We start from the raw sequence: 19,684 nt of genomic DNA on the forward strand, positions 1-19,684 counted from the left end.
TTCCCCTTAACCAGGCAGCAGTCGCACCGTTAGAAAAAAATCTTACATTTTACCTTTTTCCGTGATAACTTGGTGAACAATTTTGCAATATAACTTTCCACTCGTAAGCGCCTCGAGGAAGATTGCAGTAATGCGTGGGATTTTTTTTTAAATTTGTTTTTGTGGAATTTATGGCTTTAGTGAGAACCAATTAGCTTTAAAATTGTTAGAAATAGACCTTTTTAATATAACAAGTAAATAAAAATATTATAAAATAGAAATTTGTTTTAAATCCGTATTTAAATTCGTATTGTGAGATTTTTCTGCAAGTTTGACATTTAATAATGCATTAGTTCGATGGCTCTACTCGAGTTATTGGGGAACAAAAAAAGAATGAAGGAAATTGCTCCATGGGAAGCCGAGAAAATGCATTTTGTTAACGTATACCGATTTTGAACTTTGAGGGTTACATTTTCTCCAACCTAATTTTTGATTGGAAATTTGCTATTTTTGGCAATTTTCACACGTATTATCGATAGTTTTTATTATAATAATATATGTTATGAGGATTTTAAAGATATGAAAATTGGTGTGAAGAAAGACGAGAAAAATAAAAAGGTGATGGTTTAAAAATTATGATCCTATAGTTTATATCTTTGCCGTAAATTCTGGTCAACTTTGACCGGTTGTATCTCAGGAACCACTGGTCATAATTAAATGTTTTTTCTTTTAGAAGAGGCGGCCTGCCACTGTCTTTCGAATACCGTTTTCATAATTTAATTTAGTTTAACATTTCCTGAGATATTCTATTTGTTTTTAAACCAAAAAATTGTTTATAATTTTAAAATATTCCTGAGGCCGCTTAAATAGTCCAATTTCAATTCTGTAAAGTACATTAGCTAGGTATAGTGTCTTTTTATGAAAAAATCATAGTTATTATTATGTATCATAATTATTGTCGTTATTATAGCGACCTTAAATTTTTAATTAACATATTAATTGTTGCTAAACTGTTCATTCAATTTCCATAGACTTCTGAAATTGTAATACATACGGAAGGGGCTTTTACGTTACTAAGTTATTTAATTATTGATTAACAACTACTTATCTAAAAGTTTAGTTGAAAATTAAAGATTTTGTTGGAAAAACCCGCTTTTTCCGGGGAAAGTTTTCGTCGAAGTAAATCGGAAAAAACACGTCTCTATGCAGGATATAATTGTAGTGAATTTTTATTTGAGTGTTTTTGGTTTAAAGTTAAAATTTTTGGAGTTATAGAGCAAAAATTGAAAAAAAAACACGATTTTCGGGCGCCATTTTGTTTATAAAAAAAGTAGCACACTATCTGCGGACTTTGCATATCTATATTATTAATATATACAATCATAAGATTCGATTCAAGCAATAAAATTGCTGGTAAATAACTTTTCCCAAAGATGGCCTATTCTCCGATAATAATCAGCCCAGACTATTACTAAAATCACTAGCCAGTTGTGTCTGACTTTAGCGAACCGACATAACAAGTAATTTATTTAGTTTTTTTTTTATTTAATCCTGAAAACGGCTTCCGATCTGAAGTCAAATAAATAATTTGTCTTCCACTAGTTACTTACGTTTTTGTAGAAATTTTAAATTTTTTATCTATTTTAGGCAAATGTACAAAAATATTTATAAGATGTTAAAACCAGGTGGACACACATTCCAAATAACCCTGGATCCTAGTCCTCTGGACGTGGTTTTCGATAATTTATCTATCCATCCCAGTTGGGGTATTTATGGACATAAAGATGTCATATCTCCATATTATTATATGAAAAATACTGAAAAGGACATACAACATAATTTGATACAAGCAGGTTTTAAGAGCTCTTTTGTAAGAAGAGAAGTATTCGATTATATATTTGAAAATGAACAGGAATGGAAAGGTAAACTTGTTAAATTAATACAAACACGTATAATACAGGGTTGGTCACGGAAAATAGTTTGGTAATATTCATTTGATTTTAAGAAAATGCTAAAACAGTCCATTTTTATTCCAAATGCGGCATCTGTTAATGATATTTCTCATTTGTCAAACTAATTGATTGATTGATTGATGATAATGATGATGATGATGATTAGCACATTCAGCAGTTCTTCCGGTTCTACAAGCTTCTTAAACATCAGCTTATGTCTTTATAGGATGTATCGCTATCCTCTACTTGCTATATGTGTTATAGTCAAAGCCCGAATTTCAGGCATTCCTAGGTTTGACTAGGCAATCCTCAGGTCTGACTGACGGTCTTAGTCAAAGCCCGAAATAAATTACAGTTTCGGCCTTTTACTAGTCAAACTTAGGAGAGACTACGTTGGTCAGGCAAAGGTCGAAATTTAATTTTATGAAATCGGGGTTTGACTAGTCAAACCCCGATCAGCTATTAAAATGTCGTAATTTGTTAGATTAGTTTAATAAAACGTGATTTTTAATTTTAATGTTTATTATTTTGATATTTTCGTAATTAAAATAAAAAAAAATAGTGTTTATTCTCATTCTCACATGTTGAGGCATTATGGCATTTAGAGTTGCAGAATACGTTAGACCGGTTACACTTACATGATTTTAAAGAGCATTTCTTATTTCAGTAGCATTTTATACAGCCTTGTCCTCCAAATTTAGAATCTTTTGTACTAATTTCTCTTAGAGACAGCTTAACGTCTGGAACATTTTCGAAATTAAGAAAATTCTCTTTGCATTCTCTTATTTGATTTCTTGAAAAAAGTGTGTTTATTGTTCCATATTTCGTACCAACTCTATAATAAACCGTCAATTGTTTTATCTTGTACGATACCCAAAATATTTCGAGCATCTCCTTTGGCTCTATCAAAGCTGGGGATAGGTAATGTTACAGTTTTTCCGATCGAAATTGGAGGAATTTTTTTTTTCACTTAATTGTTTCATAGAATTAGCATGAAGAGCTTCAATCGCCTTTCCTTTATTTATTTTAATCTTTTCTGTTTGTGCACAACGAATGCATGTATCTTTTCTTTGAAAACCTTCATAGTATGCACCAAGTGTGCTGTCAGCGCACACAATATATACCACCTGATCACAAATTATGCATGTATGTGCGTCACAGTTCTCTTTTTGGCAAATACAACAAACCACATCTTAAGAAGTACTCTGAATTGTTTGACAATGTTCTTTTTCTCCTAGTGACGGCGGTCCATGGGCTTCGTTAGTATTATGGTGATCCTTAGTTTTTTCTCCGATTGCAATATCTTCTTTCACAGTTGACGATGACATTCTCATTCCATCTGTTTGTGCTAAAATAAAATTCATATGCTTAGTCAAACCAAATTACGTGTAAATAATAGTCGAACTCCGTTCGCTCAACTCAGATGCATTTTGAGAGATTCAGAGTTGGAAACGTACAACACAAAATTTCCTACCTCATAATATTAACAGCTCAAATAAAGTTTCATTAAAAAAAGAAAAATTATTGGAAATATTGGGATGGTATACTAAACTCATACAATTCTGTGGAATCTATTTCCTCAAAATATTTTTATTCTGTGTAAAAAATATAATAATTTTTTTAAATATTTAATATTAAATAATTTTCTCATTTGTTATGGTGTTAATAAATTATAATTATTTAAAAAACTGCAACAGTACCTATCCCCAACTTTGATAGAACCAAAGGAGATGCTCGAAATATTTCGGATATCATACAAGATAAAACAATTGACGGTTTATATAGAGCTGGTACGAAATACTGAACATTAAACACACTTTTTTTTAAGAAATCAAATAAGAGAATGAAAAGAGAATTTTCTTAATTTCGAAGATGTTCCAGACGTAAAGCTGTCTCTAAGAGAAATTAGTACAAAATATTCTAAATATGGAGGACAAGACTGTATAAAATGCTACTGCAATAAGAAATGCTCTTTAAAATTATGTAAGTGTAAAAGGTCTAAAGTATTCTGCAACTCTAAATGCTATAATGCCTCAACATGTGAGAATAAACACTAATTTTTTATAAAAATAAAAATGTATACCATTTTTATTCAGTTGCAATGCGAAGGCAAAACAATCTTATTTTTCACTTAGAACAGGGAGCGCAGTCCAGCAATCTGAATCGACGATTTTCGACTCTTACTGGAGTCATCTAATAACTAATTTTTTATTTTAATTACGACAATATCAAAAGAATAAACATTGAATTTAAAAAATTTGCATAAATTAAAAAATTTGCATTTTTAATAAATTTGCATAGCTGATCGGGGTTTGACTAGTCAAACCCCGATGTCATAAAATTAAATTTCGACCTTTGCCTGACCAACTTAGTCTCTCCTAGGTTTGACTAGTCAAAGGCCGAAACTGTAATTTATTTCGGGCTTTGACTAAGACCATCAGTCAGACCTGAGGATTGCCTAGTCAAACCTAGAAATGCCTAAAATTCGGGCTTTGACTATAACATATGCACTATTCTTCCAGTGTTCCTAAGGCTGTCTGCAGATTTCTGGTGTTAATTAAGGTGGTAGAGCAATTACACAATTAAATACAACATATATAAGATCATGACAACAATTATAAGAAATCATCTAACCAGATACACAGAAAAAACCTAGGACCGTATCAACAGGGATTTAGAAAAGGGAGATCACAATATATGCATGGCATGGCTCGTAACTTTTAGAATTGCACATATTATTTATTGATTTCCAACGGGCTTTCGACAGCATGTACAGAAAACAACTCTTAAAAGAAATGAAAAATATGAATATACCTGCAAAATTCATAAAATTGACCAGAATGACAATGAAGGATTCAACAGCAAAGGTTAAAACAGTGGATGGTGAAACAAAGAATATCAACATAGAACATGGGGTAAGACAACGTGACAGCCTATCGACAACTCTCTTTAATATAGCCTTGGAGGGAGTAACTAGAAACAAAAAGAGAATAATCCAAAGCTCGACACAAATAATAGGGTATGCAGATGACCTAGGGTTGATAGGGCGTGACAAGACAAGTCTAGAAGATGCATTGCTAACATTGACAAGAGAGGCAAAAATCAGCGGGTTCGAACGAAATGGCAGGGATGCCTTAGCGGCAACTGCTAGCAAAAAACTAAGTTTTCAATCTAATAGGACATAAACAACATCCAAAAATGTTATTCTACTCTACATCATACCAGACTGAAAACAATGGGAACCTTCTCTGGTAACACCTCCGAGGCTTCTACAATTTGCAATCCATAACGGATGCTGAGACTATGGAAGATGAGGGAATTTTACAATTTATAATTCACGTCCCATCTGCTTAGCGCGGTAAAGTTCCAACGAGAATTTAGAGAAACACGTTAGTTTTTTAAAAGTTTTGGTATTGAAAAACTAATAGCAAAATCATTAGAATTGATGACATATCAAAGGATTGTTGGCGCGATCTGCCAAACAGCGTTCTCACGTTGGTCGTTAAGTTGGCTTTTTCTGGGTATTGCTTTAGATTTTTGCAGCATAAAAAGTATATTTACGATCTACAACAGCATTTTGGAATAGTGAATAAGTTTTAAAGTTTATAGATTTTTACCAAAATGAACCAATATTATCGAATCCTAAACATGAACAATATAAAAATAAGAACAAATTAAGTAACTTTCTTTTATTTCTGAATATGGATGAAATGACGACATGAAATAAAGCAGAAAAAAATATTTATAATATAACTAGCTGACCCGGTGAGCTTCGTTGCACCTTAGATAATGTGTCATAATTAGATAATGTGTCATAATTTTAATTCTAGATCAATTGGTCGAACGCAATTGCTAGAGATCAATAACTCAAAATCAACTGCTCGAAAATGAATTGCTCGATATAAAAATTGATCGAAATAAAAATTGCTCGAATAAAAAAGAAAATTATATGTCCAAATATTTATTCACAATAATGCAAAATTTGTAGGTATATAAGTGAGGTACATTTAATAGGACAAATTATTTAATATTCTACGTATATAATCACAGATATTAATTTGTGGTTCATAATATGTAATTGTTTATTAAACGCAATAACCTATCAACACTATCTCTATATCTTCTATGATCATTTTGAGGTTGTTTGCCACTTATGGATACTCGTTCTCAGAGGCATCTTTCAGTGCATCACAGGTTTTCGATTTCTTTCTAACGCATTAAGTTGGAAGTGACAGAAAAAATGGTACGTCCGTGATCACAGTTTGTTATAACATTTATTCTAGTTGTTGATAGATGGCGCTATAATCTAACAAAAAATGATTTAGGAATTATATATACGACTATAATCTGTACAATTTATAAGACTATACAAATCAAAGAAAATAACATTTTATAAATGCAATAAACACAATTGATTTGTTTTTATACCAAATTGCAAATTAAAGGGTTAAACTGCAATACCCTTTTCATATTTGGTTGATTACGATTCTGACAACTGTCACGATTAACTTAAATGTCAGATTATAATAAATGTTATAAATGTGTATTACCACGGACTTACCTTTTTTGCGGTTACTTGTGACATACTGAAAAATGCCTCTGAGAAGGACCACACTGTTCAATTTTTAGTTCATTTAAACTTTGTTCTTGTTCTAGAGCGGAAATAAATTTCTGCCGTCATTTTTCTTATATTTCCAAAGCTCAAACATATTTAAGATTTATAATAAAGATGTTTTCAGCATAAATTAATATACGACTATATATGTGGAATATCATATAATTTGTTCTATTATACTATCTTTCTTATGTCTATATTTTGTACTATTGTGAAAAAATATTTTAGATATACAATTTTCTTTTTCATTCGAGCAATTAACTTTGAGTAAATGTGACCTTTCGGCAGTTGCTCTTCTCTGTAATAATTGTATAAACTCTAAAAAACGTAGGTGTTCTACAAAATATTTTATAGAAAAATTTTTTGATCAACAATAGAGTTTGATTTTATGCTTCTGTATTTTGGTAAAATTTTAAAAGCATTAAAACGAGTAAACTGACGGACGGACCTATTGAGACAGAAAGCGAAGTGTTCTTGCGCTAGTTTTTTGGGGAAAAATTATTATTGTAGTAGAGATACACGCCTTCGCCAAAATTTTGATTATTATACCAGAGATGCGCCTCTATAAAAGCATCTGCCAAAATTTTGATTATTATACCAGAGACATGGTCCTTCGGCAAAATTTTGAAATATTTTTGGTACATTAAAAATAGTAATCGATAAATTAAAAACTTCATAATTTCACGGATGTTAGTACAATTTTCGCCCGTTCTTCTCGTGTGCTTAATGTCGTCTCTCGTGCTCTCGTGTTGTCGTACGGGCTCGTTTTGTTATCTCGGAAACTAATTGAGCTAGAGAGACGATTTATATACCGTTGGATAGCGAACTCATCAGGGAGTATAAGTGCCAAATTTCATAAAAATCGGTCTAGTAGTTTCGGAGGAGTATGGCAACAAATACTGAGAAAGAGAATTATATATATATATATATATATATATATATATATATATATATATATATATATATATATATATATACATCCCGCTATTAAATTGGCATCTTTTCACGTTGCAGTCATTTGGCATCACCTAGAAATGCTATCATTTTCTAGGTATAATCCGTGAATGTTCGCTTAGTACACTTCTTTAAGCTTGGCACCGTTGTCGGATTTTCAGTAATCCGATTTATTTATATATTTTATTCCTTACACTATAACGACAATTTGACCCCCGTAGGTCAAGAACATTGCTTAAACATCACTTTGGCAACAACAGGATGTTGCCAAGATATACATTTTTACGGAAAAGACAGTACCTAGTTAGATACATAATATCGATCGCTTCACGTTACAAGTCTTCCACTCGCACTCAGGTAAAAACCAGTTGTAGGCTCTTTTGTCTGAACGGGTCCCTGAATGAGTTTAATAATTCACTTTTATTGTGTATTTTGTTTCGTTTAGTTGAAATATCAGATTTTGTTTGTAACGAATTTCATAATAGATATTTAAATTATTTTTTTGTTAACAAAAACAAATTTTAAAGTTTGACATTTGAAAAATTAATTTTATATTGCCATTTTCATGACATGGTCAATGGTTAATTGCATTTATAATAATTTAATGGGTCATTGCGAAACAATATACAGTGCGTCCATAAAGTAACGCATAAATTCATTATTTCACAAACCGGACACTTTCAGGAAAAATACCGAAACAGGTCGATTTTTATTTTTAAATTACAATTTATTGGCATACATATCATACTAGTGACGTCATCCATCTGGGCGTGATGACGTAATCGTTGATTTTTTTAAATAAGAATAAAGGGCATGTAATAGCTCATTTGAAAGGGTATGTAATTCTCTATTCAATAATATAATTGTTAATATAATTATTTATACAGGGTGTCCAAAAAATGTTATTTAAATTAAATTAATTGGTATAAAAAGATGAATGTATGTAATTTGTTTAATTCTAAATATATTTTACTGGTGCCAGCAAACATAAAAATGTTTTATTTAAAACCTAAATATTGATTTTCGCTTAAGCGTAATCTTAAACTTCCAAGAGGCAGGTGGATGGCAGCTCTAACATTTAATTTTCTGACAAAAGTAAAACGAATTTTGAATTAAATAAGTTACATACATTTTTCTTTTTGTCTCAATTAATTTAATTAAAGAATTCTTTTTGGACACCCTGTATATATAATTATGTTATTGTTTGTATTAGTAAATAGAGAATTAAATACCCTTTCAAATGAGCTATCACATGACCCCTATTCTCATTTAAAAAATTCATCGATTACGTTATCAAGCCCAGATGGATGACATCACTAGTATGATATGTAATATGCCAAAAAATTGTAATTTAAAAATAAAAATCGACCTGTTTCGAAAATTTTCCTTAAAGTCGCCGGTTTACGAAATAATGAAATTATGCGTTACTTTATGGAAGCACTGTATGTTACAATGTGTAAATTTTTCAGGAAACGTAAAAATCTTTCCATTAGTAGTTAGAGATTCTGATAGTAATACTATATTTTATATAAGTATTATGGGTTATAAATGCATCTATTAGGTCTGGATCCCGCGTATGAAAAAAAAGTTGATTAATAGCAAGCTGAAAATTTGTTAATAGCTTAAGGGTGTTTAGTCGGATAAACTTTTATATATGGGAACACTGGAACAGGGGCAGTTTTAATTGTGAAACAGGTTGAAAATTTGGAACGGTCACACCACGAAAACGGCACATTTATTTTGTCCGACATAACAGACTTAAACTCTCCGAATAGAGATTAAACTCTCATGCAAAAATTAGACTGCTATTTATCACCTGTCATAATTCCTGTCATTTGACATATTCTACATGCTCTACTCATTAAAAGGCCCATTTGGTGATAAATAGCAGTCTAATTTTTGCATGAGAGTTTAATCTCTGTTCGAAGAGTTTAAGTCTGTTCTGTCGGACAAAATACATGTGCCGTTTTCGTGGTGTGACCGTTTCAAATTTTTAACCTGTTCCAAAATTAAAACTGCCCCTGTTCCAGTGTTCCCATATATCAAAGTTTATCCGACTAGACACCCTTAAGCTATTAACAAATTTTCAGCTTGCTATTAATCAACTTTTTTTTCATACGCGGGATCCAGACCTATATCTGAAAGACCAAAAAAGTTTAAATGTTGCTTATTTTTTTGATATTATGTTTTAAAGTTTGTGGACTTATGTTGTTTTCGAAATGAAACCATAATTGGTAAAGTTTTTTCTTTATTCTCAACAAGAAACAGTCATAATACGGACAACGCACACATCTTATGGAAAATATAATGTCACTCAAATTCAATAAAATTTATACGAATAGATCCGTTTTAATTTACCGATCAAATCTTATCATTGCGCCAACTCTTAATTATGATTAATTACGGCGCAAATTGCAATTAAAGTTTATCGAAATCACATTTTTGGAGTCCATAAAGTGTTAAAAGTGTTAAAGTTACAATCATTATTGCTCCGAGTGCTATTCATAAGAGCTTAAATCCCGCTGGGCCTAAGCGGATTAGTGAAACTAATCCGCTGATTTATGGAGTACCGAAAATCTGGGTAGTTTAAAATATTTTTTCTCTCTCTAACTTATGTACCTACCCATTTGATTTCAGATTTATTTGTATCAATTTCTGCTCTTATTTTTGAAAATAGAGAGTTGGCGCAATGATAAGATTTGATCGGTAAATTAAAACGGATCTATTCGTATAAATTTTATTGAATTTGAGTGACATTATATTTTCCATAAGATGTGTGCGTTGTTTTCGAAATGAAACCATAATTGGTGAAGTTTTTTCTTTATTCTCAACAAGAAACAGTCATAATACGTAGAAATTTATACTAAATTTAAAATCCAGATTCAGTAGAAATAAACAAACCAAGACACGTTAAATGCTACTAGGAGCACTCCCGAATCATAATTATTTACAATGTATTGTTATATTTCTATTTGATATGAAAATTAAATTTTGATGGTTGTAAACAGGATTCAATTTAATATAAAATATTTTCAATTTTCTCAACCACGGGCATATAAATTTAGAACACCCTGTATACAACAAATTGTTATATTTAATTTTAAGAAGTGATTAGACGGAACTCGGGACAGTGCGCTTAAAATAAACAAAGTGAATGACGCGTACCATTATCGTTCTTCTCGGAAGGTCGATCATTAGCCTATGCTAAATAAAACTCAGTGAAATAGATGATAGTTCATTATCGTTTTTCGCGGAAGGTTTCGATCATTAGCCTATGCTAAATAAGACTCATTTGAAAGAGAGAATAGGTCATTAAAATTTGTAAATAGTAGAAAGTGATTTTAGAATGGGAATTAAATATTTTCTTTTGAAATCCATTAAGCATATTTAGAAAGATTAAAAATTGGTTTTTGAGGAATACTGAGAATGAGAGTTGGTGGTGGAAGGTTGATTTGTGAATCTGGAAGGGATATTGAGAAAGTAGGTGAATGAATGACAAAGTGGGATCAGAATGTTTTGAGCTGTCGAGAAGTGAAGTCGAGTAGTAGACGGTAGTGTTCGAGGAGTGAGAAAGCCGGTAGTTCCGTGAGTGTGGAGTATCTATCGTGGAACGAGAAGTAGGCCAGGTCGAGAGTAAAAGAACCTCCTTGAGCCCAGAGTGTCCCGGTAGCTGATAGCAGTTTCGAAAAAGGTAGAACACAGCATCACGACAAAAGCAGGAACGAGAGCTATTCGAGCTAGTTTTTCAAAGGAGAACATCACTGGAAGCCAGGACGAGGTTTGATCGCAGCCAAGGATAGCAGGAAAGGGTTTTGTGTGAGGACATTTTCAGTTCACCAGGAAAAGGTCAGTCTCATTTGTTTGGACATGAATGTATGGGTTTTTCGTATTAAATTCCACATAAAAAATTGAATAACATAATCAATAATATCAGAAAAGCTTCATCAAACTTAAATAGAGTTGTCCCTAATAACTCCTAATAGTTAAATGTTAATAAAAACTTTCAATAGAAAACCAAAAGGAAATAAAATTCCCAGTTGTAAATGTTATGTTTAAGAATAATAAGAAATAGCAAATATTAAGCATTGATTGCCTTTTGAATAAAATAAAAAATATTTTGATTATAATTGTAACCCATATTTGTATTTTTTTTTACTCTTTTCTTTTCTATCCCGATTAGGAACCATTAAGAAATATTCAGAAGCCACGAAAGTAAGTAATTAATTTATAATTCGCCCTGAGATTGAAAACATATTGATATGTGATCTGGTTAATTAATTAGATTAGTATTAATACATTGATTAAATTAAGTGACATATAAGAATATTATCTCATATCAATAATCAAGATCACATCAGTATATACATTGTAAATTCCAAGTCATGATTTCCAAAGTTTACACATTGTAAATTATGATTCGGGAGTGCTCCTAGTATCATTTAACGTGTCTTGGTTTGTTTATTTCTACTGCATCTTTACTGTTTTAACTAATCTAAACGTAGAGATATTTTTTGAGATTCTTTAACTCTTTCAATGCTGGGGTTTGTCACATCCCACCTGTCTGTTAGTGGCAAAAAAGTTCACCTGTCGGATGCCGGGTTAAAACATGACAAATTAGATGTGGAATGAAAGCTTATAACCCAAAGATGGTACTAAAGGTGAGAAATTTGGCCTCCGACTTCAGGATAAAGAGTTGCAACCCGAAGTATTGTTCTAAATTCGCAGAAATAGTACAAACTATGTATTACTCGACGCGCCTTAGAAAGACGAGAACAAATATTTATGCCTGTCCGGTTTTATGCCTGTCTGTCCGTCCGTCTGTCAGATATAATCACAGAGGTTGAATGAAAGATTATAACCCATAGATGGTACTAGCGATTAGAAATTTGACGCGCATTAGAAAAATGAGAACAAAGAAATACTTTTTTTAGTTTTACACCACTTCCGGTTAAAATGGTGTACCCGGAAGTGACACACATAGTCACAGAAAAATATACTTGATCAATTTACGTGTATTAAGAGGTCGAAACCGAATTTTTTTAATTCTGGTTTTGATGTCATATGCGGTTAAAAAATTGTCTGGAAGTGGAAGAAACCAGTTTAATAGTTGTCCCCTTCGAGTAGCGAAAAATAAACAATACTTTGTAAAAACATTCAACATTGGTTGATATTCCGCTGTTTTCATATTATTTATTGACCTAAGTTTTTGTAAAATGCACTAGTCTTTTTTAAAGATATCATTGGACAATTTACTCACTGTTTTTGGATTTTACAAAATCGCTTGGATTGGCATGAAATTTGACATAAGCATAGCTAACATGTCAAAGAAAAAAGTGATATTGTGCCAGTGTGTGCTTTTTTCTGGGGATGAGTACCACCCCCTTCTCGAGTGTGAAAAAATATAGGTAAAAATATGTCCGTAAGTGGATAAACTAATTAAATTCCTTGTATTTTTTGTTTTTAGATGGTTTTTCGTAAATAAATCAAAAAGTAAGTATTTGATCGAAAAAACTATTCTTAGCAAATATAAAGCTTATAAAACAGTAAAAAAAATTATGTATGTATGAAGTCTGGACACACAATAAAAACAGAGTTGGAGCTGAACAACAGTTGGTTCTTATTCGTCGAATTCCAAATCGACTAGTTCAACGTAAAATATCCAAAAAATAACGCACTTTTCGGGGAAAACTCGCCACAAATTTTTTAAAGTGTTTAAAAAAGTTTTATTTTTGTTATTTAAAAAGTATCTATTCTATCACCATCAGCATCAAAAGTAAGTTACGCTTTAAATAAAATATGTCCCTTTTTTTGCTAAAAGAAATCGTGAAAATCACCACCTAATTAGCATTCCATATGAAATTAATAGTTACCGCCCTAGTTAATTTACTTATATTATACTGTTTATATGATCTATAAGATTTATTGGCAAGAAATGCTTATTAAAAAAAATTGGTTTTAAAATAAAAAAATTTTAATTTTGAAAAAAAATGCCTTGGTTTAAAATAACTTAAACATTAGTGATACTAAATATCTCAAAGAGTAAAAAATATACATATCACATAAACAATACATAAGTAAATTAGGCGGTGATTTTTACATTTTTTTAACAAAAAAGAGACTTCATTTTGATGCTAACTAACTTTTGATGCTAGAAACGTTTATAAAAATACAAATAAAACTTTTTAGACATTTTATAACAGTTGTAAGTCATGAGTTTTTCCCGAAAAGTGCTTCGTTTTATGGTTATTTCATGTTAAAATATTCGATTTGTATTTTGACGAAGTAGAACCTGCTTTTCATTAAGGTGATACAGTAGCGATCAACAGGTAGCCAAAACGCGTTCCAAGATTGCGGCTGTAATTTTGAATATTTTTTCGAGATATTTGGCACACGTATTCGTAATATAATAAAGAATGGCGGTACAGAGCCGAATTTGAAAAATATATTAATATGTGGAAATTACTCTGTAATTAAATATAATATTAAAAAAACGAGCCTGTACCGCCATTAAGAAGAACAAAAAAATACACTTTCTTCAAATAAACTTTTTATCCGATGCCTAGATTTTGTGTCATTTTGGAACTACTAATGAAATACAAAATTTTAGTAGTTCCAAAATGACACAAAATCTAGGCATCGGATAAAAAAGTTCATTTGAAGAAAGTGTATTTTTTTGTTCTTCTTAATGGCGGTACAGGCTCGTTTTTTAAATATTGTATTTAATTACAGAGTAATTTCCACATATTCATATATTTTTCAAATTGGGCTCTGTACCGCCATTCTTTATTATATTACGAATACGTGTGCCAAATATCTCGAAAAAATATTCAAAATTACAGCCGCAATCTTGGAACGCGTTTTCGCTACCTGTTGATCGCTACTGTTTCCTCTTAACTACAACTCTACTTTTACAGGGTCTACAGACTTCATACATACACCATTGTTTTCACTTTTTTATACGCTATATTTTTGCTAAGAATATTTTTCGTTAAAATACTTTTTGAGTTTTTTTCTAAAACCGTCTAAAAACGTGACTTTTTTGTTGAAAAACGAACATAATATATTCACTTGCAAATAACTCAAACAGTATGTTAAGAAAAAATCTATAGAACAAAAACTAGCTTAGAATTACTCAGTTTATCCACTTTAGGACTTATTTTGAATGTATGTCTTTTCACATTATAAAAGTGGTTGTACTAACTCCCAAGGCAAAAGCACACGTCGGCACAATATCACTTTTTCTTTGACCTGTCAGCTATGTGCATACCCAATTTCATGTCAATCCAAGCGGTTGTTTAAAATTCGGAGGTTTTGCAATATTTACCGTGAGTGGATGGACTACAGATATATGTATATTAGATAAAAATTATAGTCTCAGCGAATCTTTGAAATATCTCCATTCCTTTGAAATGTTACATTTTTTAAGCCTTGAGGGAGTAGGCGCAAAATTATGACCAATGCTATTTAAATGCATTCAGTTTATTCGAATCCTGAGAAAACTAATAAGAATTTTGGAAAAATTTAAACGCAGAATGAAAGATTACATTATAACCGAGGGCGAAACTCTCTAAAAACTTTTATGTTTATATTGATAAGTGAAAGGGTGAAAAAAAAAGAAAATTTAGTGTGATTTTTTATTTCAAATATTTAATTCAAAAGAAATTTTTGTTTATTCTATTCTTTTTGACATGAGGCTGTATTTGATTTCTCTATGTCATTGTATGCTATTGGTTAGTTCCTATCATTTCAGCCGACGTACGTCACGATTGGATCAATAGGGCCGAACATACATAACTAAGGCCCTTTTGGCATGATGCTGTATTATTTTGAAGTCGATACAGCCTGAATATTTTTTTTTATTTTTTTACGTTCTATGTGATTAAAAAAATTAAGAATCACCGCAATTTTAGCCCACCACCCCCTTCCCCTTTCCCCACATAAAAAAATGTCAATTTTTCGATTTTATTTTTTTTTAAGTTGGTTTGCAATTAAATTATAAATTACAAAAAATTCACACGCACAGCTGAGGCTTTTACAAAACATATATTTTTATGGACCCGAAGGTCGAGTGTACATAACCTCAATGTTTTTTGTTTTTTTAATAGGTACGTATAACTTTTTTTGGCGATGGCTGCATGTCTAATTTTTTTGCGTTTTGTGAATTTTATCAAAATCTGTATTTCTGACTTTTTTCAGATTTATTCGTAAGGTGCGCCATCTTCAAAAATCCGGAAAACTGGTTTTTTCGGTAGTTTTTTGGGATTTTCTCCATTTTATATACTTCAAAATAGACTAACTCAAGGTTTTTTATAGGTTACGTATATATAATTTGAAATAACTGAGTTTTTAGGGATATTCAAAAATTGTGTAAAACACCTAAACCCCCCAAAAACTATGTTTTTTCAAATTCTTAAAAGTTTCTTAATTCTTTCGTACCCCATGAAGTTAAATTACAAAGCCATTAAAATATAACTAGAGGTGATTCATACCTACTTACCATCTCAATTGAATGCAATCATCGGCAAAGCCATCTTTTAGTGTCATTGTGTCATCCCCAAAAATCTACCTGGGTCTTAAAATGCAGGTATGCATACTTGTTCCGTTATAACTCTTATCTTTTAAAATTTTGTAGTAAAAGCATTTCTATAGCTATAGTGAGTTTATTGCCCTACCTCTTTATGTGGCTTAATGATTTGGATTGTAAACACAGATAAGAAAGGGTGTGATAGACCAGAGAAATTAGCAAATAAATGGCCTCTTTCGTGACATCCGTTGATACAGGTATCTAAGAACTGCTTATGGCATTAGGGTAAATTTAGTTACAACAGTATCCAATATAAAAATTATGCAAAAAATCAAACGTACTTTTTAACTTATAAACAATATATAAACAATTAAAGATCGCTATTTGATTGTAAATATTAAAGGTGGAGACCGGTATGCTGTATGGAAAGGTGATACAATTTTACTGAAGAGCATAGAAAATTCTTTAAAATGAGTGTTTGGAAAGTTCTTTTTGTTAATTTGTTGCTTAGTTATTGGGAAAATAGCTTCAAAAGTCGATTTTTTGAAAATAATTAATAACTTTTCTAAAAATACACTAAAAGCTTTATTTTCGCGTAAGTAAAGGAACAATATTAGAAGTATTCAGCCGTTAAAATTTCAAGAAGTTTTACCTAATAGTTATTGCAAAATTGAAATTGTTTATCCCAAAAAGCTTCTATCTACAGCGTTATTATGCATAAACTATTAGGTCAACATAAATTCTAAAGACATCAAACCAAAGAGAAAGGTTCAATTTATCAAATTAGATCAAGTCTTGAATAAAAAGTTTATAATAAATATTATAAATAATTATAAAATAATTTTGAAAAAGTAGTGTTATTTTAAGCTTATTCGCGAACTCAAGCGAGGGTGCTGCCGCTTATTTTGAACTAGAGGAATTGGGATGAAGATTTAAACAAAACATCCGTTAACCTATATATCAATGTCGATTGAATGCTTGTCTGGTGTGTTCATTTAATGAATGATTTATTTATATTAATTAATTACATCAATAAAAATATTAATTATATCAAAATGCATTATCCCAATTACATCGGCCATTTTCATGCAACTGCACTGCCACCTATAGTCGATTGAGTTCGCGAATAAACAATTAAAATAACAACCGCATTAACATGTGGGAATTAACTAATTTTGATGGGAAATAAGCCACAATTTTACTAAAAAAAATGGTTTTATTTTGACAACGACACCCGATTTGAGCGTCGAAACGTTAATAAAATCAGTTTTTTTAGTAAAATTGTGGCTTATTTCCCATCAAAACTAGTTAATTCCAAAAATGCCACAAGAAAATAGCTTCAGAACAACAACACGTAGGAAGTTAATTTTTTTTATTCGACATGTTGGTATTCTTATAGAAACTGAAACAAAAATTTAATGCCCTACAACCCTTAAAACCCGAGTTAGCCACTTTTTTCAAAAATTCACCGGGGCTTTGTTTATAAATATTAGAAAATTTGAAAAGCAACATTTAAACGAATGAAAGAGCATGTTTATACAAAAAAAATTAAAACGATTCTTTTAAAAACGAGCCGTCCATGATGCGCCAAAAGTGAAGAGTTTAAAAGTAAAGCGATTCTTACCCTCTTGATTTTATTATCAAAAACTTAATTCACAACTACACATTTATAAAAGGCGCAATACCTCCGGTAAGATTTAGGTACAAAATTAACAAAACCCAAAAAAAAAATATATAATACAATATTCCAGTTACCCGTCGTTTGTCACCATTAATCCCTTTATCCTAAAGATAAATAACAGTTTGTCGACGAAAATTCCATTCGATCAAATGTTCGTCGATGAATTGTCCATTCGATGAATTGTGCATTCGACCAACTGTTTGTCGACCAACTGTTGTCGACCAATTTTCCGTCGACGAAGTGTTCTCGACCAGCTTTCCGACACCGGATTTGGGTGTCATTGTATTCTGTTGGTTAATTCCTACCATTTTAGCCACCGTACGTCATGATTGGAAAAATAGCAGCGAATATACGTAACTAAGGCCCTTTCAATATTTTACTGTAATTGATTTTTCTGTGTCATTGTATTCTGTTGACTGATTCCTATCATTTGAGCCGCCGTACGACACGTTTGGACCAATGGGAGTGAAGATACGTAACTAATACCTAACAAGAGGTTTACTCAAACTTCTTTTTTGTACTTATACCACTCGGTAAAAGTACAAAAAAAAGTTTGGGTAAACTTTTGCACAACTGTGTAAATACTAACGAAAAATCTAAAATATTAAAAAAAATTAGTGGAATCCGTTAATCTGTTCTCGAAAAAATTAGCTATGAAAATGAGCATAATTTTCTATATCCCTAACTTTTGACGAGCAGTTTAGCTTAAATGGGGAAAAGCGGTAAGCTTAGACCAAACACCAGTAGGAGGCATTCAATTAATTGAGGAAAAAAATTAAATGGATAACAATATTTATTTCAGTTACACAAAAGGCATTGTCCCGCTAGAATGTTTGAAATCACAATTAATAGTCCTACAAAAAAGACAGGCGTTTAAAAGTGATAAGACCATTGAACAATAAGCCTGTGAGCTACCTTTTAAACACATTCTTAAAAATAATCCATAACACAATTAAAAAAAGGTTTGTTAAGAAATTCTTTTATAGACTTCAGAAATTCAACAACTTCTCCTGATTATGTTTAAAAAACGTACGGAATGCACTAAATGAAAAAAAAAAAAAAGAAAAAGATTTATCATACCGTTATACTATAATATATCCTTACGTTGAATATTTGATGCTTCCCTGTGGAGTATAAAACGGACAGTTGTGTTTTTCCCGTGATCTGCCTTGTTTAGTCTTCTTTGTCGTTTTATTCGTTAAATCCTATCCTCTTAAGTCACAGCGTCAGAAAGCAGTGGGTATATGCAGTGAACGGGAGGCCTATGTCGAACAGTGAACGTTGGGGCCCTTTCGCGTTTATCATATGTAGAGAAGTCGCTTGTCAAAAACTGGACGTATGTAATCGTATTCTATTTGTTAAATACTCTCACATAATATGTCATACCATGTGCGTTAATCCATTTTATTTCTACAATTTTAAAGTGTTATTACATGCCGTCATTTTCATTTGTCTACACCATCGTATTCTGCCAGTTAAATCCCATCGTTTCAGGCGCTGTACGTCACGATTGAACCAATAGGACCGAAGATACATAACTAAGGCCCTTTTGACCTGCTGCTTGTTTGATTTTTCTGTGTCATTGTCTTCTATGATGCCTAAGGCATATTTATGACATGTCTTATTTTTAAAGAAAACAAGTAATTGGACTTCGTAAGTCCTAGGTTTTCACCCAAAGTAATCGAAAGTAGAATTGGAAGTCGATATTTGAATTCTTCGTGTAACTTTGCGTGGATTGATATACAAATTTACTAATTTTGAGTCATTTTTACTAAACTGTTTACACAGAAATAACTCTAAAGATTCAAACCTTTCAATACGCTTCGATTTATGTGTTCGTATACTATTTCTGAGTCTATTGGGACCGTGCAAGTTCGGCAAAACGACACCTGGTTTCTACGCTCTGCAACTTTATTCGCACTTTTAATTATATTGGCCAATTATATTAGTCCTGGTTACTGGATAATTGTCAAGGCCAT

At 31.4% G+C, this 19,684-nt stretch overlaps 2 protein-coding genes across 2 annotated transcripts in view; one reads left to right on the forward strand and one right to left on the reverse strand.

Annotated features, from left to right (window-relative positions):
• Window positions 1-19,684, reverse strand: part of LOC114344544 (growth arrest-specific protein 2-like) — a 389,075-nt gene that overhangs the window by 282,137 nt on the left and 87,254 nt on the right. The gene's annotated exons all lie outside the window — the stretch shown is intronic.
• LOC126882248 (uncharacterized) overlaps window positions 1-19,684 on the forward strand; it is an 83,287-nt gene that overhangs the window by 15,821 nt on the left and 47,782 nt on the right. The window contains exon 2 of the mRNA XM_050647074.1: window positions 1,627-1,901. Coding sequence (XP_050503031.1) covers window positions 1,627-1,901 — 275 coding nt within the window. The remainder of the gene's footprint in view (window positions 1-1,626; window positions 1,902-19,684) is intronic.

Source organism: Diabrotica virgifera, chromosome 3 (assembly GCF_917563875.1).
Source record: "Diabrotica virgifera virgifera chromosome 3, PGI_DIABVI_V3a".
NCBI classification, from domain to species: domain Eukaryota; kingdom Metazoa; phylum Arthropoda; class Insecta; order Coleoptera; family Chrysomelidae; genus Diabrotica; species Diabrotica virgifera.